Genomic DNA, 26,811 nt, shown 5'->3' with positions numbered 1-26,811 from the left:
TAAAGCAACTGGTCGCACCAGGTTCTCTGAAACGCATCCCCCGACGCTCCTTGCACCGGATACTGGAGGCTGCAGAATAACAGGCAGTGCGAGTTCTCCCGGGTGGCAAACAGATCTATCCGAGGAAACCCCCACATCTGGAAGATTAGATGGACTTGATCTGGATGGAGACGCCACTCGTGGTCGGCCAAGAAATGGCGACTGAGACTGTCCGCACGTACATTCAAGACTCCGGCCAGGTGATTTGCTACCAAGCAAATCTGATGGTCCTTTGCCCAGGACCATAGCCGAAGAGCTGGTCTTAAGACTTCACTACTCCCTGTTTGTTTATATACCACATTGCGGTAGTATTGTCCGTCAGGACCTGAACCGACTGACCGCGAAGGGATGGGAGGAAGGCCTTGAGAGCCAGACGTACAGCCCGTAACTCTAACAGATTGATATGAAACATCTGTTCCTGTGGAGACCAAAGCCCTTTGATCGCCAGGTCCCCCATAGGAGCTCCCCACCCTAGAGTGGAAGCATCCGTTATGACCGTGGTCACTGGTGGAGGCTGCGTGAACGGCCTTCCCCGGGAAAGATTGTCGTCCGCAATCCACCACTTCAAATCCGTGGCAGCATCTCTGGAGATCTTGACAGAACCTTCGAGATCTCCTTTGTGTTGAGACCACTGCCTTCGGAGGCACCACTGAAGAGCCCTCATGTGCCAGCGAGCATGCATGACCAACAGTATGCAGGAGGCAAACAGACTGAGCAGACATAGGACCTTGAGGACTGGAATGACCGCTCCACTTTGAAACATTGGAACAAACGCCTGAATGTCTTGAATCCGCTGAGGCGGAGGAAAGGCTCGATTCAATGTTGTATCCAGTACTGCCCCTATGAACAGGAGGCGCTGAGAGGGCTCTAGGTGAGATTTGGGCACGTTCACCGAAAAGCCCAGGTCGAACAACAACTGGGCTGTCGACTGCAGATGATACAACACAAGCTCCGGGTACTTGGCTTTGATCAACCAGTCGTCCAGGTAAGGGAACACTGCTATCCCCTTTCTTCTGAGCTCTGCCGCAACCACCGACATCACCTTCGTGAAGACTCAAGGTGCTGAAGTAAGACCAAACGGGAGGACCGCAAACTGATAGTGCTGCGACCCTACCACAAACCGGAGATACTTCCTGTGCGACTTGAGTATCGGGATATGAAAATAAGCATCCTGCAAGTCGACAGACACCATCCAATCTCCCTTGTTCAACGCCAAAAGCACCTGAGCTAGGGTCAGCATCTTGAACTTTTCCTGTTTGAGGAACCAATTCAAAATCCCCAGGTCCAGGATTGGTCTCAACCGACCATCCTTCTTGGGAATCAGGAAGTACCTTGAATAACAACCTTGACCCTTTTCCTGCTCTGTAACCAACTCCACCGCTCCCTTTAAAAGGAGGACTTGAACCTCCTGTTCTAACAACAGGAGGTGTTCTTCTGAACAATAAGATGGGCGGGGCGGGATGGGGGGCGGAAACTCCCGAAAGGGAAGGGTGTAGCCTTTTCTCACAATGCTGGTAACCCAGGCGTCTGATGTGATGACCTCCCACTTGTGAAGAAAATACAGTAACCTTCCCCCTACAGGAGAGGAGTGAGTGGGAATTGGTGGAAGCCTAAGGCTGCTTCCCCTGCTGCACCCCTCCAGAGGAAGAGGAAGAGGCAGAGTGCTGCTGAGAGGCTCCCCTGGTACGAACCCTACCCCTCCCTCTAAAAGATCTATAGGTGAGAGAAGAGGTAGGCTGTTGGAATTTCCCCCAAAAGGAGGAGGATGAGCCACAACCAAATCCTCGAAACCTCCCAAAAAATCTGGAGGAGGCAGAAGAAGTGGCTTGTAATCCTAACGACTTGGCCGTGGCCCTCCTTAAACCTCTCCAAAGCCAAATCTGCCTTGGCACCAAAGAGCTTGTCCCCATCAAAAGGGAGGTCCAACAGGGTCGACTGCACATCTGATGAGAACCCTGAGTTGCGAAGCCAAGCCTGTCTTCTCGTAACCACAGCCGTGCCCATTGCTCTAGCCACCGAGTCAGTTGTATCCAACCCAGATTGGATAACCTGGGTTGCAGCAGCTTGAGCGTCTGACACGAGATTCAACAGCCCTTGAGGAACCTCTGTATGCGTAGATGTTATTTCGTCCATCAGAGCATAAATGTACCTCCCTAAAATACACGTAGCATTGGTGGACTTTAACGCCATGCTACATGACGAGAACACTTTCTTGGATTGCATATCCATCTTCTTGGAGTCCCTATCCGCTGGCACTGATGGAAAAGACCCAGGTGCAGATCTTGCCGAGCAGGAAGCCTGGACCACCAAGCTTTCAGGCGTAGGGTGTCTGGTATGAAAGCCAGGGTGAGTTGGTGCAGCCCGATACCTCCTGGCCACAGACCTATTAACAGCCGAGGAAGATACCGGCTTCTTCCAGACCTCCAACACAGGTTCCAGCAGCGCCTCGTTAAACGGCAAAAGAGGTTCTGCTGATGTAGAGGCCGGATGTAAAACCTCTGTCAGCAGATTCTGCTTCGCCTCAGTTACCGGCAAAGGCAGTTCCAGGAAGTTAGCTGCCTTCTTTATCACAGCATGAAAAGTGGCTGCCTCTTCAGTACACTCCCCTGGAGATGACAAGTCCCACTCAGGGGAAGTATCAAGGCCACTAGTGGTGTTCAGCCCATGAAGACCCTCGCCAGAGTCTTCAATTTCTCCTTCCTCCAGGATCTGCTGATACTTTTGTTCTTCCAAGAGACGGAGAGCACGTCTCCTCGAGTGCAGCCTCTCCTCAATCCTCGGCATCGACATGGCGTCAGCAGATGTCGAAGAACAACGCCGATCACCGGATCCGTCCGACGCAGGGTCAACAGGCGCCACAGGTAGCTTCGGCGCCGAACCAGGAGTCGGATGAAGAGAAGACTGCTTCGGAGTCGCAGAAGGCCCAGTCACTGGCTGAAACACCGAAGCCGCTGGAGTCGAAACTTCCAGAGCCGAAGTCTCTGGAGCCACCGGAGCCGACACCGGCGCCGAACCCACGTTCCCCAGGGGGAGAAAGGGCATGAAGGGTGCTGGTTGCAGCGGAGCCGGAGCACCCAAACTGAAAGCCAAAGGACCCGAAGGCCCAGCCGGTGCACCACCCGGAGCCATCTGCTGAAAGATGGAAAACATCGCATATAAAAATGCGGTATTATCGGCTCCAGGGGCCGGAAAAGCCAGATACTGGGGTGCCTGGATCGAAGGCGACGCCGGCCTCGACGTCTGCAACGTCGGAGAGAACATTTGAGGCTGTGGCACCTCAAATACTGAAGGCGGCTGGCCCGAAGACCCAGGCGAAGTCGGCGAGGCTGGAGAAGGCAACGGCGTCGAAGGATGAGGAGTGACTGTGGGACTGACTTCCCAAATATTCCGACGCAGAGTCGATGGCGACCTCGACCGAGACCTCTCCTTACTCGACCGGCGCCGTGATTCTCGACGGCGCCGGGAGTCTCGATGAGACTTCCGCGAGGAGGATTTTCTATGGTGCCTCTGCTCCTTTTTCTTCGACTTTGCCATAAAACGTTTGCCCTCTCGCTCTTTCAGGGCTTTCGGATTCATATGCTGACATGATCACACCTGGCCACATCATGGTCGGAACTTAAACACCACAAACTCCGAATGTGGGTCCGTAACCGACATTTTGCCCCCACACTCTCGACAGGGCTTAAAACCTGACTTCCTCTGAGACATAGCAACCTCAGAGAAAAAACACAGCCGAAAGACACACTGTAACTGCCGAACAGCAACCCTCGAAGATAACCGTTTCGAATGGCACGGAAAAAAGGGAACGGACGTCGGCGAGGACCTCTTATTGCCTGTATGGCGTCAGACGGCGTCGCGTGGGCAAATGTGACGTCCTCGTCGACGTGCAGAAGCTAGGAAGAAGATTTCCGTTGAATGCTGGCGCAATGGGAGTATTCATTAGGTGAGGAATCCACAGGTAGTTGTATCCATCAGAAAGGAAAATGTTACTTAGCCAGTAAGCATCTGTTCATGGCATGTAGTGCTGTAGGATCACATGCTCTGCATACTCCTGTCATCTAGTGTTGGGTTTGGCGTGTTGCAAGCTGTTCTTCTTTGAAGAAGCATTTTCGAGTCACGGGATCGAGTGACTCCATCTCAGGGATACTGTGCATGAGGATCAACTTCTTTATTAGAATGTTTTCACACAAGTGGGTGAGAAAAGGAGTGTACAGGAAGTATAGAGAAAGATGTCCATGCAAATGTAACTACATATGTACAACTATATACAAGTATAAAATAAACTGCCACAGGCATCTGGGGAGAAGGGAGGGTGCATGTGAATCTACAGCACCACATGCCACGAACAAATGCTTACTGGGTAAGTAACATTTTCAGTTTGTTTGCATGTGTGGCTGAAGAAATACATGCCCTGCATAGACTAAAGCAGTCCCTCCATAAAAGCTGTCGCTAGCCTGTGGGAGTTTCAGATGACTGGAAAAGTGTTCGTAGCACAGCTTGACCTACACTGGCGTGCTGATGTTCTAATAAGTCCACACAGTAATGCTTTGTAAAAGTATGTGGTGTAGACCTTACAAATGTCTGTTTCCAAAGAAAGCCATAGTGGCTCTTTTTCCCCCCGTAGAATGTGCTCTAGGAGTAATAAGTAACTAACTGCCTCTTTGCTTTAGCGTAGCAAGTTTATATACATTTTACTATCCATCTAGCTATACTGTTTTTTGGATATTGGACTGCCTTTGTGAGGTAGTTAGAAAGCTACAAAGAGCTGTTTGGTTTTCCTAAAGTCTTTGGGTTTGTCAATGTAAAACATAAGTGCTTATTAATATCTAGAGTGTGGAGAGCTCTTCCTGCAACTGAGTCAGGCTGCGGAAAGAACACTGGTAGTTCAATGGATTGGTTGATATGGAATTGAGAAACTACTTTGGGAAGGAAATTCAGGTTTGCAAGAAGGACACCTGGTTCCTAAGGATATGGAAGAAAGGTTCTTCCAAGGTTAGGGCCTAAGGGTCACTAACACATCTGTGTGATGTGACTGAGACTAAGAACACCACTTTCCAAGATAAATACTGAAGAGGGAATGGATGAAGTGGCTCAAAAGGAGGGCCCGTGAGCTTGATAAGCACAATATTGAGGTTCCAGGATGGTGCAGGAGGCACTCTGGGTGGAATAACCCTTTTAAGGCCTTCCATGAAAACTTAATTGACTGGGATTCTGAACAAGAAAATATGTTGTCTGTTCTGTAGATATGTAGCTCTAGCTGCAAGATGTAAAAAAGTTGAAGTGTAGGCTAAATTTGCTTCCTGTAAGTGTAGCAAACAAACAATGTCATGGACAGTAGCGTTAATGGGATTAATACATTTTGGTTGTCAGTACTATACAAAATGTCTCTATTTTGCAGCATAACATGCTCTGGTTGTGAGTCTACAAGTCTCCTTGATAATGTCCATACATTCCGCAGGCAATCCTAAGTAACCAAACTCTATGACTTCAGGAGCCATATCACAAGGTTGGGTGACTTGGGCGTCTGGATGTCTGATCTGTCCTTGATATGAGTGAGAAGGTCCGGCCTGTTGGGGAACTTGAGGTCCAGAAGGGTGGTGAAACATGGATGACGTGCCCAAGTGGGAGCTACCAGGATAATGGTGAGAGATGGGTCTGTCTCATCTTCCAAATCAGAAATGGAACGAGAGGAAGTGGTGGAAAAGAGTAAGCAAGTGTCCCTGACCAGTTCATCCATAGAGCGTTGTCCTTGGAGAAAGGATGAGGGTAGCTGGAGGCAAAGTATGGGCATTTTGCGTTTTCTGCTGTGGCGAAAAGGTCTATGTGAGGAGTTCCACACCATAGAAATATTTTTGAAGGACCTGTGGGTGGAGTTCCCATTCAAAGACATGTTGCTGCATCCTGCTGAGCAGGTCTGCAAAGTTGTTGTCCATTCCTGGGAAACACTCTGCCACCAAGTGAATGTGGTGTGGTGATGCAGAGCCTACTTCCATATTGTCCACAAGAGCTGTGACAATTGTCACAACCGTGTCCTCCTTGTTTCTGTAAATATTACATGGCTGTCTTGTTGTCTGTGCGGACTAAGACAACCTTGTGAGACAGATGATGAAGAAATGCCTTAAGGTCCAGAAGACTGCCTGAAGCTCAAGGTAACTGATATGTAGAGTTTGGTGACCGAGATCCCAGTGGTCCTGTACTGTGAGGTCTTGAAGGTGAACTCCCCAAAATGTAATTGATGAGTCTGTGGCCAGAATGACCTGAGGAACAGGACCCAGAAAAGGCCACCCTTGCAACAGGTTGGCAGTGTTCCACCATTGCAGAGAGTGATGAGTATGGTGGTCTAACCACACTCGATCCTCCAGGTGATGCCGTGACTGACTACTGATGTGACAGACACTGCTGTAGGAACGCATGTGGAGTCTGGCATGGGGAGCGATGGCAGTGCAAAATGCCATCATCCCCAATAGGTGCATGCTAGTCCGGACTGTGTATGTGCGATTCTCCTGAAACTGGGGGAGAAGAGACTTAAAACTCAAATTGGGCCGGGTTGAGGTAAACTAGCCCTAACTCTGCATTGAGAATATCTCCTAGGTAAGGCTGTATCTGAAGAGGTTGTAGATGGGATTTCACAAAGTTGTGTGTGACGCAGGTCCACTGTCATCAGAGTGTGATATTTGCACTGTCATAGTGTTCTGGCTTTCATAAGCCAGTCGTCTAGATAAGAGAACATGTGTATGTTTTGCCTTTTGAGATGAATGGCAACTACTGCTAAGACCTTTTAAGAATCTGGGAGCAGTTGTGACGCTGAAAAGAAGGACTTTGAACTGGCAATGTTTGCCTGCAACTGTTGTAGAAGCAGAATAACGTCTTGAAGAGTAACCATGTTTAAGTGTTCTGAGAGAATGTAGTGGTTCAATGGTCTAAGGTCCAGAACAGGCCTGAGGAGAGAGCTGCATTTTTGGTAATGAGAAAGTATAGGGAAAATACTCCTAAATCGCTGCTGTTGTACGGGGGACAGGCTCAATGGCACCTTTGGAGATGAAGGGACTGAACTTCATCTATGAGAAGTGTGAGATGCTCTTGGGATAATCTGAGTGCAAGGGGGAATGTTTGGAGGAGTGGTAATGAGCTCCAGACAACAACCATGTTGGATAATGGAAAGGACCCATTAGTCTGTGGTAATGTTGACCGATTGTGGATGAAAATGTTGAAGTCGATCCCCCAACAGGTGTGGAGTGTGCAGGGGGGGAGTGGGAGTGGGGAGGGGGTTGCAGAGGAGAGATGAGGTAGTCACTGCTTTGTTGTGGAAGTAGACACTTGGATGGTGGTGCTCTTACCTCTGCCTTGTTATTGCTTCTACAGGCTCCCCTGAAAAAAACCCTAGAATATGAGGCTGAAGGCTGTCTGGGCTGGAAAGTAGATGCCTCTGAAGTTGTGGATTTGTAACTACCTCTGAATGTGGGTAGACAAAATGTGCCCCTGTATGAGGGTGACTGAAATGCACCCATTGTTTTTGTGGCATTTATCTTTTTAAGCTTCTCAAGGGTGGAGTCCATTGAGGACCGAAAAGCTACTCCTCATTGTCAAGGAGCATATTAAAAACCACCTCCTGGACCTCTGGTTTGAAGCCAGACCATCAAAGCCATGCTTGTTTCCTTATTAACGCACTAGTGTTGATACCATGTGCAACTGTGTCTGCAGCATCTAGAGCACAGCAGATAGAACTATTTGTGATTGTTTGCCATTCTGCAATAATCTGCTGTCTTCTTTCAGTGCTCTTCTGGAAGAAATTGAAGAAGCACCATCATCTCATCCCAGTGAGCCCGGTCATATCTGAAAAGCAAGGCCTGTGAATTGGCAATATGCACATGACTGGCTGTCAGGGAAGCCACCCTTTATCCAGCTTTTTTACTGTTCTTATCTGGGGGAGAGGAATCCCCTTTGGCTTGACTATTGGCCATTTCCCGTGCAGTGTTGTCCTTCCCATCCTGAAAGCTGTCAGAGTTACTCCAGTAAATGTCAAAAGTAACCAGTTTCAGGATGGGAAGGGGAACAGAAAATATTTTGCACTCCCCCAATCCCCACTTGGAAAAACAAAGAAATCAAACAAACCATTAGAAAAGCCAACAGGTCTGAATTTTATGTGCAAATACAGGCAGTATTAATACAGTAAAGCAAGGCACAAGAGAAATCCCACAGGAGCAAACACAGGGCGATAGTTGCAAGGTTGTTTGTCTTTAATTTCAAAGCAACTGAAAAGTGGCAAGCCAATGGATAAGAGACTTGAAAACAAAAGTTGAAGTTAAAGCCTACACTACATATATAGTTAACAATAGGTGAATTTGACAGCTGTGATGTGAAAACCCAGACTTAAAATGTGCACTTGCACAGAGGACTGCATTTCATCAATGCAGAGTTGCACCCAGTCTATAACTCTGCAATGAGAAACTAGTGGATTTCACATAACATGCTTGTCGGAACTGGCATGTTCAAAATAAATAATTAAATAGTTAATATGACCATAAAAACATTTTTTCTTAGAAAAACAAATTTAAAATCAATGTTTTACCCTTGATCTCTTGCAGTGATGCGATAATTCCATTCCCTGAAAACATCATTCTCTTTGTCAAACTCGCGATCATCTTCTCCTATGGTTACTGTAAGCCTCTTCTCCTCGAAATCAGGCTCTTGCTCTTTTCGAAGTAAGGCCTTTTTTAAAACCTGAAGGCACAAGTTACAGGAAAAACACAAAAGAGCTTACCGCTGAACACACCTGAGCTTATTTTTTTCTTAGTGTTTGCTTAGGCCTGGGGGAAATTTAAATTACAATTGCGTAAATTACATAATTTCTGTAATTTCACAAAGCGCTTGGGACATAAAAGTCCCCAAATTACACCTCTTTATGTAAGTACACACCATATGTGGTAAAAATGTACAGAGAATGTATAGGAGCAGAACACAAGTGGAGGTTGTTCACGGTTTGAATGCGCCCTCACACCATAAATTGACACAAGGGTGAATTTTGCTTTAAAATATAGCATGAAATGACGGATTTGCATTCCATTTAAATATGCGTTCATGTAATTTTGCCAAAAGTTTGCATTACGTGAGAGCAATTTATGTAAATTTAGTACATCCGTATGTTAGATCTCGGAGTATTAGCGTTTTCATCTTTTTTATGGGCCAGTTCATTGCACTAAACATCCCTGCCTAAAGCCACAAAACAGCATCCTCTGTCCTAAAAGTACAAAGCTGTCAAGTGCTCTGAAAGAAGTAGGTGAAAAAAAAAAAAAAGACCACACATGACCTCACTCTGAAAATTCAAGAAGCTCTTGTGCATACTTGTTCTTTAATCAAGACAAGCTTGTCTGACCAGGGCAGTTCCGTCTTACAGAATGCCAGAATACTGCAAAACAAGCAGCCACATTGAAACATGAAATTGTGATCTTAACAAGGGTAAGGTTTTCATCCATCAGGTTGTATCATTTAGACTTAGAGAGACATTTCAAATTGCAGGATTTCAAGCCACAAACACTTCTTTTCAAGTGTATTACATTTATCTCAAGTGGACAGATTACAGTGCCATTCAGCATCTCACATGATCACATATACTCAAGTTTCTGATTGTTTTTATCACGCACACCATCTTCCGGCTACTACTACATTTAGTTATCTATGCCTATTAACTCGTTTTTGTATCGCAATCTGAAACATTTTCTAATGTTGTGCTTATCTTCCTCTATGGGATTATTCTGTTAAGAAGAACAGAACAAGTTACTTATTTTCGATAATGCTTATCTGGTAGTGACTATCTAGCTGCAAATTCCTTACCTTAGAATATTCCCCAGGCGTAAGACTCGAACCGGACATTTTTGGTAAGCAGTACTTCAGTGCGTCAGTAGGTGGCGCTCGGCTCCGCCTGGCATCATCTGTGACAGAAGTGATGTGTGCCCAGCCTATATATGCGCCATTCCACGGCACTGACATCTATTTCTTTTTACAACTTTCCATGCCAGAAGCACAAGGACACGGACCACTGGTATGTTTGGTTAGGGCCCTTAAAAGGGGAACAAACTAACTCTGAAATTCGTTAGCAGAACCAGGAGGATGGGTGAGTCGGTCGGTAAGTAATCAGTGGATATATAGAGTTTTTACAAGATAAGATGTTACCAAAGGTAAGTAACTTGTTCATTTGATAGAGACTTCTAGCCCTAGATTCCTTACCTTAGAATAGACACTCAAGGCATACCTCCCGGAGGAGGTGGCGGCTGCAATGCAGATTAGACTAAAGTGCTGTAGGAACAAACAAGCAAAGTGTCTGTCACGACAGACACTACAATCCAGGCAGAAGTTTGTTGTAAACGTGTGCAGGGAAGCCCAGGTTGCTTCTGACAGATATCCAGGACAGGAAATCCGCAAGCTAACAGTGGTTGCCTGCTTGGCTCTTGCAGAATGAGAACGCAAACCCTCAGGGGTTGCTTTGCTGTCAACGCACAGATTTTGATACAGAGTAATATCCATTATGAGATGGTCCACTTCTGCACCACCTTAGCTTTCTTTGCTTCAGAGTACCCCACAAAGAGTTGACTGTCCACCTGGAACTCTCTTGGGTTGCCCAAGTAGAATGACAACACTCTTTTTTGGTCCAATCGATGGAGTCTCTCCTCTTTAGAGGGGTGAGGTGGAGCATAAAGGGTAGATGATGTGATGGACTGGTCTACGTGAAAGGGAGTTGCCACCTTCAGTAGGAAAGATGCTCTAGTCGAAGGACCAGTTTGTCTGGGAAGATGTTGAAGTACGGAGGATGTGCGGATATGGGCAGATGTACTGCCACTGGGAAGGCCGTTTTCATGGTAAGAAGCCTGAGCGGACAGTTATGTAGGGGTTCAAAGGGAACACATGTTGAAAATGTGAGAACTAGGTTGAGGTCTCACTGTGGCATGAAGAAAGGTGCTGGTGTGAACATATGTTAGAGACCTTTCAGAAACCTATGTACAATAGGAGATTTAAAAAGGGATGGCTGATTTGGTAGCCGCAGAAATGCACAGATGACAGAAAGATAACCTTTAATGTGCCCAAAGCAGAGCCCAGCTGAGCCACGGAAGGAGTAAACAAAAGAACCTGGGAAAAGGGTGTAGATTGAGAGTTAACATGTTTATCTGTACACAGTACCACAAACTTGCTCCAGTGGCAGGTATATACCATCTTGGCGGAGTGAAGACTGTCTGCCAAAATAACATTGCAGACTTCTTGCAAAAGTTCAAAAGCCATCAACTGTTGCTGCTCAATGTCCATGCATGAAGGTGAAGCATTTTCAGGTTCGGGTATATAACCCTGTCCTGCTGCCTTGATCAGGAGACCCGTGCTCAGGGTCAACAGCTGAGGATATCACACTCCCCGTGCCCAACTGGAGAAATCACTCTCCGTACCCAATCTGGAGCCCCAAGAATGACTTGGGCACGGTAATTCCTGATCTTCTTGAGTACTCTGGTTAGGAGTGGGATTGACAGAATGGTGTTTAGGAGGGCAGAGCTCCACTTGAGACGAAAAGTGTCTGTGAGAAAGAGCATCCTTGGAAACACCAGTGCACAAAACTGCTGACATTGCACATTCAACAGAGGTGAAAAGATCTAACCAAGGCTCTCCCCACTCTTGGAAGAGATGCTATTTGTAATCTGCTAGCCATTGACAACTGAGTTTGTTTGCTCTGGCATTCATAGAGCCCGTCAGATGTTGAACCACTAGGGATATGCCCTGGTGTTCCAGCCGAGTCCAGAGGCACAAAGCCTCTTGACAAAGGGTCCAAGACCCCTCAAAGCCCTGTTTGTTCCAATACCAAATAGAGATGATGATGTCTGTAAACTCGTGTACCAGCCTTCCCTTGACTGAAGAAAGAAAGGCTTTTGACGCCCAACACTCCAGAAGACTGATGTGGAGCCTGGAGTCTGCCAGAGATCAGAGTCCTCTGATATCCACCACTCTCAGGTCTTTTGCAGTTCCCTCTGAGATCTGGACCATGTTGGAGAGATTCCACGGATGTTGTGCCCACTGGAACTTCCGGTCCCACAGCAGAGCCTTCATATGCCAATGGGCATGCATAACTAGCAGGATGCAAGAGGCCATGAGGCCCAGCAGCCACACAGTCGGTCTCACTGAAATCGAGGATAGAGGCTGAAACATTGGTATCATAGACTAAATATCCAACCTTCGCAGCTCAGGAGTATAAGCCCAAAACTGCACTTTGTACAGAACAGCTCAGATAAAAGGGAACGCCTGAGGGGAAGTCAGGTGTGACTGTCACACTTATGGTGAACCCCAGCCAACGCAGACTGTTCGCCGTAGTCTGAAGATGGGAGACGACTACTTGTGGCGAGCTCACCTTCATCAGCCAATCGTCAAGGTAATGCAAGACTGGAACCCCTAACCTCAGAAGTGAGCTGTGATCATCACACTTCTGTGAACACTTGAGGGGCACTAGTAAGGCCAAAGGGGAGCACAGCAAAGTGATCTTGGCCGACCATGAACCACAGATAACGCCTGTGTACAGGTAGGACGGGGGTGTAAAAATATGTATCCTGCAAGTCGAACATTACCATCCAGTTTGCTGGGCCCCTGGGCAGACAGGACTTGCATGAGCAACTCAAATTTCTCCTTTTTCTGGAGAAGAATGTGAACATGCAGATATAGAATAGGACCCAATGGTATGAGGTTTTGAACTCCACTCCAGTGGTGCAGGTAATACTCCCACCCCACATTGGATGCCCACGATGGTCGGAGGGTAAACTAAAGGGGCTAATGGGGATGAAGGGGAGTGGGAGGTGGTGGACTTGGGAGACTTCTTGCTACATGTCCCACTGGTCTGTGGGAACTGTGTCCTCTGCCCAAAAGGACTCTGATTTGTTGGGCGTGGTGGCTGGATGTATAACGATGCGGTTAAAAGCCACTTCCCTGGCCACGAAAAGGGCAGAAGGCGGAATGGGGTTGGAAAGGACCATGGAAAGGCCAAAGGACCTAGCTGTAGCCCTGCTATCCTTGAATCACTCTAGCGTGGAGTTTGCCATCTCTCGGAACAAACGGGTGCCATCAAAGCGCATGAGCGAAGCTTGGACATTCCCTGAAAAGCCAGTCATCCTCAATCAGGTGTGGTGCCTAAGGGTCACAGATGATGAAATAGCTCTGCCCAGCGATTTTGTTGTGCAGTCTACATCTTATGGTGAATTTGGCTGCATCCCTCCCGTCGGCAATTGTTTGAAAAAGTATGGCTCAAGCCTACTCCAAGACCATGGGCAGCACTTGAGCAACCGAGTCACAGATCGTATGGGAGTACTGGCCCAAGAGGCAACCGGTGTTCACCGATCGCAGTGCAAGCTGGCAGAAGAAAATATCCTCTTCCCAAAGATATTTTTTTGGATTCCCTATCCGGTGGAGTGGTAGGGAATGCACCAGTGTTGACTGGAGGTGGAGGCTTGTACGACAAAGTTCTTCAGGGGTGTTGTGCAGGCGAGTCCACTGTGAGGAGTAATGGCGGCAGGCAGTTGTCCTATGAATAGGAGGCCCTCTGCAGGGCTTGGACTAGGCCTGAAGTAGGATGCCAGTAAGGGCTTCATTGAATGGGAGTAATGGTTTGGTGGGGCAACTATGGCTGAAGCACTTCTGTCAACATATTTGTCTTCACCGTCACTGAGGGTAGCATAAGGTCCATGGCCTCAGATGTCCTCAGCACCACCAGTGCGAATGAGGCACCCTCCTCCAGTGCCATGGTAGGGGAGAGAGAGAGCAGGCCGATGTCTAGATAGGTGTCCAGTCTACTGGCATCTGCCAGAGCCTTATACCAGAGGATCCTCCAACGTCTGGTAAACAAAATGGTCAGCAAATCATCTCCCCCTCCCCCCACCCCAAATCATCATCCAAATCCGGGCCTGACATGAATAAGGCACTGGCTCCGATATGAGGAGTTTGCTCCTCGTTGGCACCGCAGACTGTGTCAGACGATGCTGTGTGCTCCGTATCAGAGTTGGGAATGATGGTGGGTGAGGCGACACCGCTGGGCATCGGCACTGAAGCAGGTGTGGGAAAGTCAAGGTCTGGTGAAGCCAAGGGCAAACCTGCCGGCAGAAGCCCATAGGAGCTCCTCCAGAACCCGTGGGTGCTCCAGAGGTGTCAGGCAGCCCAAAAACAGGTGCACAGCCTTGTCAAATTCCTTAATTTGGATAGCAGTGCACCTGTTCCTGGAAATTCAGGGAGACAAGGAGACAGCTCTGGCACAGGCTCCACCACAGAGCTAGACCTCGAATGCAGATGGTCCACGACGTATCCGCAGACATGCACAGTACTTTTTAAGGTAGTTCCCCAATGTCTTGGAAAAGGACAATTGGCAGGTATGACTTCACAAGCGATCTCGAGACCTTCCTCTTGACTGAAACCTGGAGTGTTGCATTATCAATATACATTGGGCGGTGATAAACTTGAGGTAGCATTCCTTCAGCGCCTTAAGCTGCATTGCATGGCAGTCCTTGCAGGTCTTGGCATTGTGGTCTTGCTCAAGATACCAGAGACAAACCAAATGCAGGTCCCTCATCGACATCTGTCGATGACCAGCGCCACACGGCTTAACACCTGCCTTTCTGATGGACATTAGGCGCACCAGGAGAGAAAGTCTTAAAAAATTATTTGTCAAAAGCTTGGGAAAAAAAAAAAGTCCATCAAAAAGTTTTCTGGGGTTAACTCTTCTCCAATCTGTGCTGATTGGCACGGAAAGAAAAGAACTGACAGCACACTGGGGTGGTGCCTATGCAGATACGGTGGTGCACTTCACTTCTGGCATGGAAAAAGCTGATGATGCCAATCAGAGCTGAACAACGCCTCCTACCAGCGCAAGATTACTGCTCACCAAAAATGTCCAGATCCAGTCTGACACCTGAGGGAATATTCCAAGGTAAACAATCTGCGGTCTTTATCAGATTCTTCTGACCTAACTTCTGAAGGCCTATACAATGTCGACAATACTTTTGATCCATGCATTATAATTTCCCTTTTTTTAAGCTAATTTCAGGTTAGAAGGTAAATGACACCAATGTTTAGTGCACTTAAGATCTCCCTCTTGCTCTCTAAATCCGCAACTTTCACCAGAATTTCTGCATTCCAATTGCATGTTATTCACTTGACAGCATCATTGCTAGTCGCTGGCCCACCCAACATTTCAACATTTTCTTTTTTGCACAGATCACAGCTCATTTGATCCGCTTACTTTAAGGTGCCATCTACCTCGTATCAATCCCTTTCATTGCCAGAAAACATGCATGGTTCTCCTTGTTACAGTGGCGCAAAGGATGAGAACATTTCATTTGGACAGCACATTTATTTTACCTGCAACACGTTTACTTTACACAATTTGAGACAAAGGGAGATGAAGCCACATGCTTGAGATCACATGATTTTACATCAGATGCTGAAGCCTGGATCAGGGAACATCCCTTAAAGCAAGTATCCTTTAAGGAAGAGAACTCTATAGAGGACCGATTCCTGTGGTAACTTGTGGTCTAGTTTTCTTTAGAAAAGACCCCAACAACCAATTCAATGCTATTTTCTGAATGCTATTCAGCCAAGTAAAGCTTTCAACTACATTCCCTCCACAAAGCTACTTAACCGGTTGACGATTCAGTCTTTAGTGTAGAATGATATCAAAGTTTTCACTATGAGAGAGATTTATCTAGTTGGACACTGTCAAACCTTGCTGCTATGGTCGCTATAACTCACTTCCAGTTATTTGTGTTTTCTTTCCTGTTTAGTTATGATTGGTCAGAAATGATACGCTAGGGTGTACATGCTCTCATGTTTAGGTACAGCCTGAGAGTGCAACTGACTGTAGACCTATTGTTAGCAATTCCTTAAAATATATGGAGCAGGCTTTAGCTATGTCAAGGAGAACCTTTCTCTAGCACCTAACGTTATTGGCTGATTAGGTTATCATTCTGCTTTAATGGTGTGTTTGCACTAGAATGAATGAGGCTCTATGAGCTACTGCACCAGGGGTTTTCGAAACACAGGTACATCTAAACAGCTGTTCAACAAAATGTATTGAACGGTTTGTGTTTGGACACATCATTGGTGTTGTACACATTATTGATCGTAAATCAATAACAGGCTATGAACCAGAAACACTGATCATTTGAAAGAGGTCATACCAGATTGTGCTACGATTTCAGAAGGCGACATCTGAGAAAATGCGTTTATTAATGAATTTGGAAACAACTCAATTAGAATTTTAATGTGAAATAAAACTATTTAGCAATACAAGCAAACAGCCCCACTACGACTCACTTCCCAAACAAACTGAGAAAGTAAGGAAGGCGAGTGATGCCTCATCTTTTTTTAAGAAGGTTTATTATGCCCCAAAGAAAGGTTTAATAAAGTTTGATTTCCTAAATGATTCATTTTAAAGCACAATATTCAAATGATTTGGCCAAAAAGCTCACGCCTATCAGGCATTTTTTAAAGATCACTCAGCGAATATTTTAAATAAAAATACGTTCCGCCTCCTAAAGGTACCTATGGAAGGTTTGGGTCCCAAAAATAGTCTGAAAATATGGGAACACACTGCATATTTTACAGTACAATAAAAATGCCAGGTCTCAAGATGCACTCATGAAACATTCCAATATTGCATTACGTCTATTATTATATAACAAACAAGTTTCATTCTTCCAGGTGCTTTGTGGGGTTCATCACCCAACAAAAAAGTACCATCTGCAATGATAAACATGTGACCGATGGTCAACATGACACCCAGATTTCACACAATATTCCAATGAGGACCACATTATGCCAGGCCACAATAATGCTTTTAATGCTCGCAAAGAGTCAAGAGGATCATTTTATGCATCGGCTTCATCATTGAATGCCCAAAATATACCAATCATGTATGCCTCGTTCAAGCAAAATACCTGAAAAGTCAAGCATGCATATCAAATCTTAAAATCTTGCATTTATAGACAATTTTATTTTTTAGTTTCCCTTACCTGAAAATTCTGAGCTTCACTATTGTCTGTATGGAATCTCTATTGTTGATTTGAGTTTTATTTACCTAAACAAATCTTCACAACTATAACCTCCTTCACACGCGTATCGATACACTGTGTTTAAAATCCTTCTCCTATTACTTTTCTTCAACTGATCATCTCCTTTAGTCACACTATATCTGCTTTTGTGTCTACTTCAAATAATTTGTGTTGAACTAAGTTCTCTGGATTTCACACACTTTATTTCATCCTTTTTTTCCCCTCTTTGATAGTAATTTGACTTTGGTGCTCTATTTCCATCTCCTTATTCATCGTTTTTCTGTTTTTTGTTCCTTTCATTATCTTTTATCACCTTCTTGTCTCAAGCACCCTTTCTTTTCACCATCTTGCTATGAATTCATTTTCTTGTGTTATTTTTTCTAATATCCTTTCCCTCTTCTTCCATTTGTTTTTTATGCTTCATTTGCAGCGCTTAATGTACACTTATAGCTTTGCAAACCAATTGGCTAGTACCAACATAGCATATTAGGAGTCACACACAACAATAAATAGGAGTAAAGTATGTCTATGAACACAAGTGTTTTGTAAGTATGCTTTCAAACATTCTTACCTCTTTTGCATGCCTAAGCCCTCGCTCCCACGCACTCTCAGCTTGAGGTTCGGGAGGAGGGACTGGAAGGAGCTCCTCAGCAGCTGGTGTCCCCTGTCAAAGGGAAAAAGGAACAAGCCTCTGTAATTCTCAACTCAATGCAAAATATGAACAATTCAAAAGTACAAAGAAAACACACAAGCAAAAATAATAATAATGATTTTCACCGAAATACAAAATACCAAACAATTTTATGGTCCTAAACAAAAGCGGCTTATCAAACGATCTCTTCCAGTAAATATACTGTGTAAATGAAAATGTCTTATTTTTAAATACAGGTGAATGAAATGACAATGATACACGGAGGCACCATGAACATTTTATTTATGTTCTTATCAACTGTTCGTGCTGTGTGATAGATTTCCAGAGAAACAAAATTATCAATGCAAACTGCAGGAGATAACTGCTGGTTGTTGCACCGGCCCCATTAAAAGCACTTAATTTATTACTGCATATTCAACAGCTCCATCTTAGTATCCAACTTCAGAATAGAGTTCCTTACTTGACAAGATCTTGAAGTGTTATAAATCAATCACTGTAGCCAGTTAAACTTTAAAGTGACAGGTTTTCCTACACTAGCAAAACTTATTGCTCATGTTTGCTAGAATTGAATATCAAGGAAAATAGTTAGCATATGAACGTATTCTCCAACAAGCTTGTATTTATAGCTGCATCATCATAAGACCTTGGCACACATGCAGAGTCTCTGCTCTGCAATTTCCCCTACATCTTCCACATGACGGTGGATGCCCCTGCCTGTTTAAATCTAGCCGGAGATAAAACAAAACAATTTGCACCATGGCACAGCAAGATTACAAGAAAATACATCACGAAAACAGATCCAAGGAAATCTATTGGCACAAGGGCACCATGCTCAACTCGCACCTGCTGAATACAGAGGAAAACGCTACTTACTACAAAGCCACCACCGGCAAGGCCTCAATTGAGAGCAGGGTATTCTTCAAAGTGATCAAGCACTGTGCTAACTCCATCCACCAATCAGCCCCTCCAAGGAAAATTAATTTATCTGTTCAACAAAAGGTAACAGCACAACTGTACTTCACATGATGATAACTACCACAACTTGCAATGCATTCAAATGGTTCACATTCAACATTCTACTTACTAGCAATCTACCAATATCATTCTTATCTCTGAATACTACATCTAAAATAGGTGACATTATCCCAGCATCAGCTGCTAAGGGTATCATGGTAAAACCCTGACAACCGATACCAAACATAGCCAATGCGTCCCTCACCCAATGAACCTTCCCGGAGGTCCTCTGAGTCAGATAGCTACTGTTCTTTATAAAGATTAAGCAAGGTATCAGTGATCTTGAAAATTACCATACATGCATTTATTATTCCAGAGAAATAATTGAGAAGGCATGGTTTTCAAGAGCCTAGACTCACTGTAGATGTATGTAACATGCCTGGGATGGGCAGGCAGTTAACAGTGAATTTGGAATGTAACATATGTACTGGACAGAACTCAGATATGCATAAATACGGTTCACACTAACAACCTCTCACAGAACATATTACATAACTGATGGCACGGACACACACACACAATACAGTTACCACATAAATAACTGGCTAAACTCGTGCCACATTAATGGTGCAAGCACACACACATCTAAACTCGCAGACACATAGAATGGTATCTAGCCTACAGAATGGGGAACAATACCTCAAAACAAGCATCTAAAGAATGGCAATAGATAAGTGTACACCGCAGCAGAATGAAACAAAGGGCAATGTTTCTCCGGCGCTCACTTTCATACACACAATGCTCCAGACTGCTACATAAGAAAATATACTCAACCACTATCAAAAATATTCCACCAACAAACAATACTTTAGTTCACAACAAACTTGCCAGCCAGTATTCTATATGACTTGTATTGAAACAGACAGGAAAAAACAACCAATATCAACCAACCACTTTGACACTGCTTAAGGAAAGCCAAATAAATGTGTTGGGCACCCAGATTCCAAATTTGCTTCTAGACCAAGCAAATTATGGAAATGTGCTTGATGAATGCACTTAACATATGACTTTAGTCTGGTTATGAGAGTCACCACTCATAAGACTGTATTGCTACAATTCAATATCTAATGTCAAAGATTCACCCCAAGACGAAGCCAACATCAAATGACTCATTCTTCATCTCTGGCTAGGCAGCTGCCCTCCACAAACTGGTGACAGCATCAAGTCCGTGGAATTCCACAGACAAATCCTAGCTTCAGGGGCACATCACATACTTTCCGAGATCCGTTCTCTACTCTCCAGAAAAAATATCCCCCCTCCCCCTCCAAAGAAAGCAGACTTAAAAAATCATACCAAAGTATAAATAGTATCAAACTGGACAGCATCAACGGTTTGCTGACTGTTGTTACAAGGCCCACCTGACACTACTGAACATCAGCTTACATGCAGCAAACCATTTCAGAAAACATCTTTGTATCTACACTAGAATTTTGGTGCCACTCAAAAGATCTATGCTGACTTGATATGCTCACCCGTATCATATTCAAGACAAGCTGCATCATCAACAAGGCACACCACTACACATACAAGAATAACATTAAGACTTTGAGTGTAACACACAAGATATACAGAAGTAGCACTGGCAGAAGGTCAACCAGGAACGGCATAAAGGAGATGATACTAGGCTTGCCTCAAGGGTACAGAGCTCTATCCCAGTCCAAATCTCCAATTGCAATCTCTCTTCTCCACTTCTGTGGGTCCCATGCTCACTGTGCCACTGAATTCAAGCTAGCCTGGCTGATGAGGGGTGATACCCCGAAACCAGTCTGAGGATGCTTGTTTCCAGTTCAGGGAGGACCTAGACTGGCAGTTCGGGCTGGACTGTTCTCATGGAGAGCAGGGTCAAGACTGACTTGTATATGGCTAGGTCCAGACTGGGTGGCGTGGTGAAACATCAAAACGATGGATTAAACCCAGATCTGTGACTGGGGGTAAATGTTTGCATTGTTCAGCATTCCGTCCCTAATCTGCTCTTTCTGCTTTTGAAAAAGAAGAATTAGTCAAGCAAAAAAATGCCACATTGTCAACTCCATAGAACTGAACTGAGTAACGTAATTAAGATGCTTTTCAGGTTACAAAGATTGCCCCTTCCCTCTGAAACATTAAGTACTAAATGTTCAAAAGGGGAGCTCTAAATCCACATGTATAACAGGTTTTACACTAACAGTCATCTCAGCATAGCGCACCACAAATCTAAACAATATTTTATGTACTCACTGTGACAACTAGCCTTTTAGTGTTTTTTTTAAATGGCAGGATTACATGTTTTTGTCTGTCTCATTGTGCTTCAACCTTATAATAACCAATGTGCAAGAAGACCTGGCAAAACGGTGCCTTTTTCAACCGAATGTGCTGTACTTAATGTACCATCAAAAAACTCACTTCTTCATGGAGTCATGTACACAATTTTGACACTCCTAGTAGCCCAAGTTATTCCTAATTAGAGATCAGTAAAAAGACCAGGGCTCAAAATGTACAGGGTTGAGTGCATTAGGTTTATCCACCAAGGTATTCTCCTTAGAAGGCATATCTAATGATTCTTGTACCTTTCAGGAATGCTCACAAGTTGTCACTGGAAATTAGCTGTGTTTTGACTGACAACCGGGATGGAACGAAGAAATCTGCATCAGACTCGTATCAAATTTGGTCTTAACAAAAGATGCAAACTCAGAGCCCAGAGTACATTACTTATAAAGTTAGTTTCCTTAATAAATGGTTTTGTAAAAATGTTATCTCAGAGCCAGGGGACTCTTCAGAACTGTCGCACGTTTACCTCACTTCAAGTATTTGTATATCATCAATACAGCAGTGCTTTACAGTAGAGCATTTGCTTGCTAATTGGAAAAGTATGCTGAGAAGACAATATGCTGGAAGAAAAAAAAAAAAGATTATTTTAGCTAGTGTTCTAAAATTCCTACTGCAGGGGAAACGAGCACTTGTAATGCAACAGGTCTTGAGTTTGCTCATGTTAGAGCTGATCGCGTTGTAAACTCATAACGCAACTTTTTACCTATCGGCAAATGTGCATTTATGCACGTAACCCGAAAAAGTGCAATTATCTATGTAAAGCGCTCGACTTTTGCGAAGCGAAATCAGGCTAGTAAATTAGAGAAAAAGTAGTCCACGAGCCGGACAGAAAACAGCGAGCCTCGCATGTTTTCTGTACTTGGTCGATGCGCTCAAGGAGGGCTAGCCACCGGAAAAGACATGACGTATGCATGCCTTAGACTAATGAAAGCAAGCAGATTTTAATAGGCAAGCCCACGAACCAATGAAAAACACGGACGTGACATCGACAGGGCTCCGAGCCCTTTTCTAAACACTAAAGCATCTCGCAGGCTCGACCCTAAAAATGGCAGCTCCTAAAGCACAGGGACGATTCCCTTCCTGTAGGAAGCTTGCAATGGCCAACTTTCAAAGCCCTATCTTTCCAAGATGTTGCAGACAAACTCACGTCCCTTAAGCCACTTCTTACGATGATGTCGTCTTATCACAGTCTTTAATCAAAGTTCCCTTTGGAGATGCTCTCATCCTCTATTTAACATTGTCAATGCCTACCTTTGAGGCTTTTTGCTAGAAGCCCTAAAGAATGGCCAGATTCTCCCGCTCATAAAGAAGTGTACACTAGACTCTGGTGATCTCACCGTCTACCAGCCCATCTCTCACCTACTTTTCATCTGCAGGATCACTGAAAGGTAATTCTATGTTCAACTCCAAGATCACATGAATGCTAACCATCTCCTGCACAACTACCAGTCTGGCTTCAAATTGCACTGCAGCACAGAGACAGCCACCTTACTTTTCTTAGACCATGCCCTCTTGATCACAGATGAAGATGGCCCGTCCTTCCTGATATTGCTGAATCTCTCAGCTGCATTCTACAGTCGACTATCCCACCCTCAAATATAAACTAGTGTTGCGAAAGAGGTTCACCGAAAATGCCCTTCTTTTACCTTTCATACCAACATCAATTTGTTCACATGGACAACACCAGGTCACACAAGTTCCCTATAACATGTAGAGCCCGCCCAGGGTTCCATTCCACCCACGGTTCCATACAGCCTTGTCTATCTTCAACTACTATATGGAGCTGCTTGTTGCTCTACTCACAGAAAAGAGAATCAAGATTCCCTATTATGCGAATCACACACAACTTTACTTGAAAGTTTCCTCCGATTCATACATCCAGCGCCTCAAACACTGTTTGCACATAATCCAGACCTGAATGTCCAGTGCCCACCTGAAGCTCAACCCAATAAAGACAGAATTCTATTTGCTAAAGGTAACAAGCAAGATACAGTACATACCCTTCTCAATGGCAAGAACCCTGACAGTGTCTAACCTCATCTCTCATCAAATGCCAAATTACTGGATTCATCCTGGGCATCAACTTCTCCCTCACAGAACACATTGTCAAAAAAAAAGAAAAAAACACAAAATAAACCCCACAAAGATGTCCTGGTACCAGTTCTCCCTTCTAAATAAAGTCATTCTGTATCCCACAGCAAGTATCAGGGGTCTGAAGAAATAGGACCACATCAAACAACCACCCCCACCACAAAGGAACTTCATTGGCTCCCCTTGCCAGCTCACACCATCTTCATAACTAGCTGCACCACAACAGAAAGAGCACCCCCCCCCCCCCCCACCACCACTTATCTTGAAGTCAAGCTCACCAACTCTGGTGGCTCTCAGCACAGCCACAACATCACCTGACTGAAGACTAAGAAATGTTTTTAAAAAAAACAAAAAAAGAAAATAAAAACCTTTTCCATCAATGCACACAAGATCAGAAACAATATCCATGGATGCATCATGACTATGCCAAAGCTGTTCAAATTTAGATAAGGGTTGAAGTCTTATGTCTTTAAAGAATGAATCTGTAGGTAGAAACAAAAAGTTCCCCCCAACAAGAGGGGTTCAACCCACCTGGTACCATAAAAATGTACCAGGTAAGTCATCAACAACGAAGCACGCCACATAGATATATGAGGGTGAGAGTCTGTTAAAAAGCAGGAAAACTGCCCTCAAGATAGCAAGGCCCCTTTCTGTATATTGAGGTTACCTCTCGTGATATTTTTGTTTTACTCTAATTATATGACATTAACCTTTGCCTTCTTCGCTTAATCATGTTGCTTTTTAGGTTGAGCATAGCAGCGCGGCAAGCACTGCTTTTCGACCTGTTCTAATCTATTAGGTGGGATTTAACCAGGCCCATCTCACACCCATCACTTTCATTCATTCCAGGGCCTACCTTTCAAAAAATCCCTTGATGTTGTTGGTAAATGCTTTACGTTTGCCTGCCTTGAGGCTGTTTTGTTACCGCCTTGGAGACCAGGTCTGTTACATGGATTATTGCCCGATCGGCCAGACAGCTTTGTCGGTGCACTATTTTTTCTTTTGCCTGGCAGCTTTGCTCATGGCGATATGTTGTTTTACCTCGTTTTCGGGAACCTTGCTGTTTCTTTGCAATGTCTGCGGGTTCTTTTTTATTTGTTTATGTTTTTGCAGTTTTATGCAACGCGAATTCGACACAAAGATATTGGAGCACTTTTTTGTGGTTTTATATAGCGCAAACCTGACACGAAGGTATTGGAGCGCTTTACATGGGCACCGGTTACATTACACAAGAACACATGCATTTTTAGTAGCAAGGGGAGATTAAGTGTTTTGCCAAGAATCACAGGATGGTGAGACGGCAACACGACTCAAACCGTGTTCTCCAGCTCCAAGGTCGGCCGCTCTGGTCCTTATGCCACATCTTCTCCCCTAGGGTTCTTTCTCAGGCGCGTGTTGTGGCAATCTGGGAATAACTTTTTTATTTTTTATTTTTAATTCAGCGCTTGTTAATACAGGTCCTGCCATTTCATGGCGCTGCAAAGCAGGTGCTACTCTGAACAAAATGGCTATAATTAATTTGCAGTTAAGCTGCCTCTTCTGTTATTCTCTTTGTATACAGTCAATGTTTTTAAACGTTAGGCTGATATGCAGAGGAATAATTCCTTAAAAAGTTTAACACAAATGTACTGGCTGCCCCCTTTTCTTTGTTCCTTACTCTTTTGACCCCCTCATTATCCAGGTTAAATTCTATAAGGGTGCCTCTAAGGAGCTTGTTTGGTGCTATAAACGTTTAGGTAAACACACTAGAAATGGTTGCATCTCTAGTGTATCACAGCCAGTTTGTAAGAATGAGGACATAAACTGACAGTCTGTAAGAATGTGGCCAAAACACTCCAAAGATTGTAGCCTTGTTGTGTCCTCTCTCCTGCAGCGATAGGCTTGGGAGAGTTGCGGTGGTGCCTGGCATACATCCACTACACTCCAAACCAATACAAATAGGTAAAATACATTGTCATTTACAATGCCAATAGCCCTAACTTTCACAAATGCAAGACCTATAGGATTGCAAATGCTTGTTAGAAACTTATAAGAAATCAAAGTCTGCAAAGACGCACTGTACATTTGAAAAATTCATAATTCCAAAATCAATAAAAAAAAAAAACTAAAAACGTACCCATTGGTTTGCTGGCAACAGGGCTGGGACACCAGCCGGAGGTGCACAGTTGCCAGTGAAGGGATCTTGCTTGGGTATAAGAGAATAACTTCCTTTATCATTCATTCCAGGGTGGAGAAATCTACAGTCCATTCCCCATGTGCAGTTCCCTAGAAAATAAAGATTAGAGTAATATTAGGCTGCCAACAAATCTTCAGAGATTTTGCTTAACTTCAACAAAAGAAAGAGCGACTTTCCTACAAGAGTAATATTGCCACCAGAATTTGTTTAGTATCTCTACAATATCATGCAAAGGACCACAGAAGTGTTTCTGTATGTCTTGTTTGTGGCTTATTTACTTCATTATGAGCAGACACTATTTATTTTGTTCCGCAGCCTCAATACCATATTTGATTCCATTCTGTAGCAGAAGAAATGAGTGGCCCTGTGGAATACTTTAAAATGAAGGAGAGAGCATGCAACTACAGATGACATGCTTAAGCAAGGGAGCCAGTAAGGAGCAAATCAATTTGTCATCCAGCATGGTATATTCTTTACAACTGTATAATGGAAAATTAAGTAGTAGATTTGAAACAGACAGTATGTACATTCATATAGTGCTTCAACTCCACTAAAGCAACCAAGCTGGGTGCTCCAGAATCTTTGTTTTTAATTTGCCATGAGCGGAGATGGATATTTCCACCATTGTTTTCTGAAAGTCACCTGTTTTGCTTTGGTTTAAAGATAATGGGAGGTTTGTTCTGGGAAGGAGCTTGGGTGGAAGATATTGCTGGGGTGAGGCTTTCTCACTGCTCAGGACATACTGTTTGGAATCAGTGGTAAAATGTTTTCATGTTTATTGTGCCCATTGGACAAGAAGGCCAATCCACTACAGCACAAACCTATTCTGCCATTATCTAATACAACAAAATGGATATGTGTAACAGGATTGTCTTCGACTAAGGAAAGGTTAGTATCCATAGGTATAAGCTGCTCAAACATGAATATATGATTACATATTGGAAAACATTATTATTAGGGTAGCACTCACAGGAAATTTCCGACTTTCTTTGTCGGGTGGTGGTGCGTCTCCAGATGTTTGTGAGTTTGCCCTTTTCCGGGCTGCTCCTACTACCACCGAATCAGGAGTTAGCTGTTGTGTAATGTACACAGGGTCCGTAGGGGGAGGTTTATATTTCTTCTCCACCCTAGGTGTGATGGCTCTGCTCTTGACTGGGTCTTGAAACAGCTGTTTGGCGTGTTTTAACATGCCTGGTAACATTGGCAAACTTTGGTATTGGCTGTGTGTAGATGACAGGGTATTGAACAAGAAGTCCTCTTCTATGGGCTCTGCATGCAACGCTACGTTATGAAAAGTAGCTGTCCTGGAACCCACCTGCATGTAAGCAGTACTGTCCTCCGGTGGTGATGGCCTTGCCGGGTAGCAATCCGGACTATAATCTGAGACCGGTGCATCATACAGATCCCATGCATCCGGGTCATCTTGGCTCATCCCTGTGTGCGTTGGTGACTGCTTCATTGGGGGTGTTGCTACT

At 44.5% G+C, this 26,811-nt stretch overlaps 1 protein-coding gene across 1 annotated transcript in view; it reads right to left on the bottom strand.

The window, feature by feature from the left end:
* Positions 1-26,811, bottom strand: part of ZC3H18 (zinc finger CCCH-type containing 18) — a 529,487-nt gene that overhangs the window by 368,281 nt on the left and 134,395 nt on the right. Inside the window, exons 4-6 of the mRNA XM_069215853.1 lie at positions 25,277-25,425; positions 17,668-17,760; positions 8,609-8,760 (exon numbers count right to left, since the gene is read on the bottom strand). Of these exons, the coding sequence (XP_069071954.1) occupies positions 8,609-8,760; positions 17,668-17,760; positions 25,277-25,425 (394 nt within the window). The remainder of the gene's footprint in view (positions 1-8,608; positions 8,761-17,667; positions 17,761-25,276; positions 25,426-26,811) is intronic.

The sequence above is a fragment of the Pleurodeles waltl genome, chromosome 12, assembly GCF_031143425.1.
Source record: "Pleurodeles waltl isolate 20211129_DDA chromosome 12, aPleWal1.hap1.20221129, whole genome shotgun sequence".
Taxonomy (NCBI): Eukaryota; Metazoa; Chordata; class Amphibia; order Caudata; family Salamandridae; genus Pleurodeles; species Pleurodeles waltl.
The sequence above is the reverse complement of the archived record's forward strand: the minus strand, read 5'-3'. Positions and strand labels throughout refer to the sequence as shown.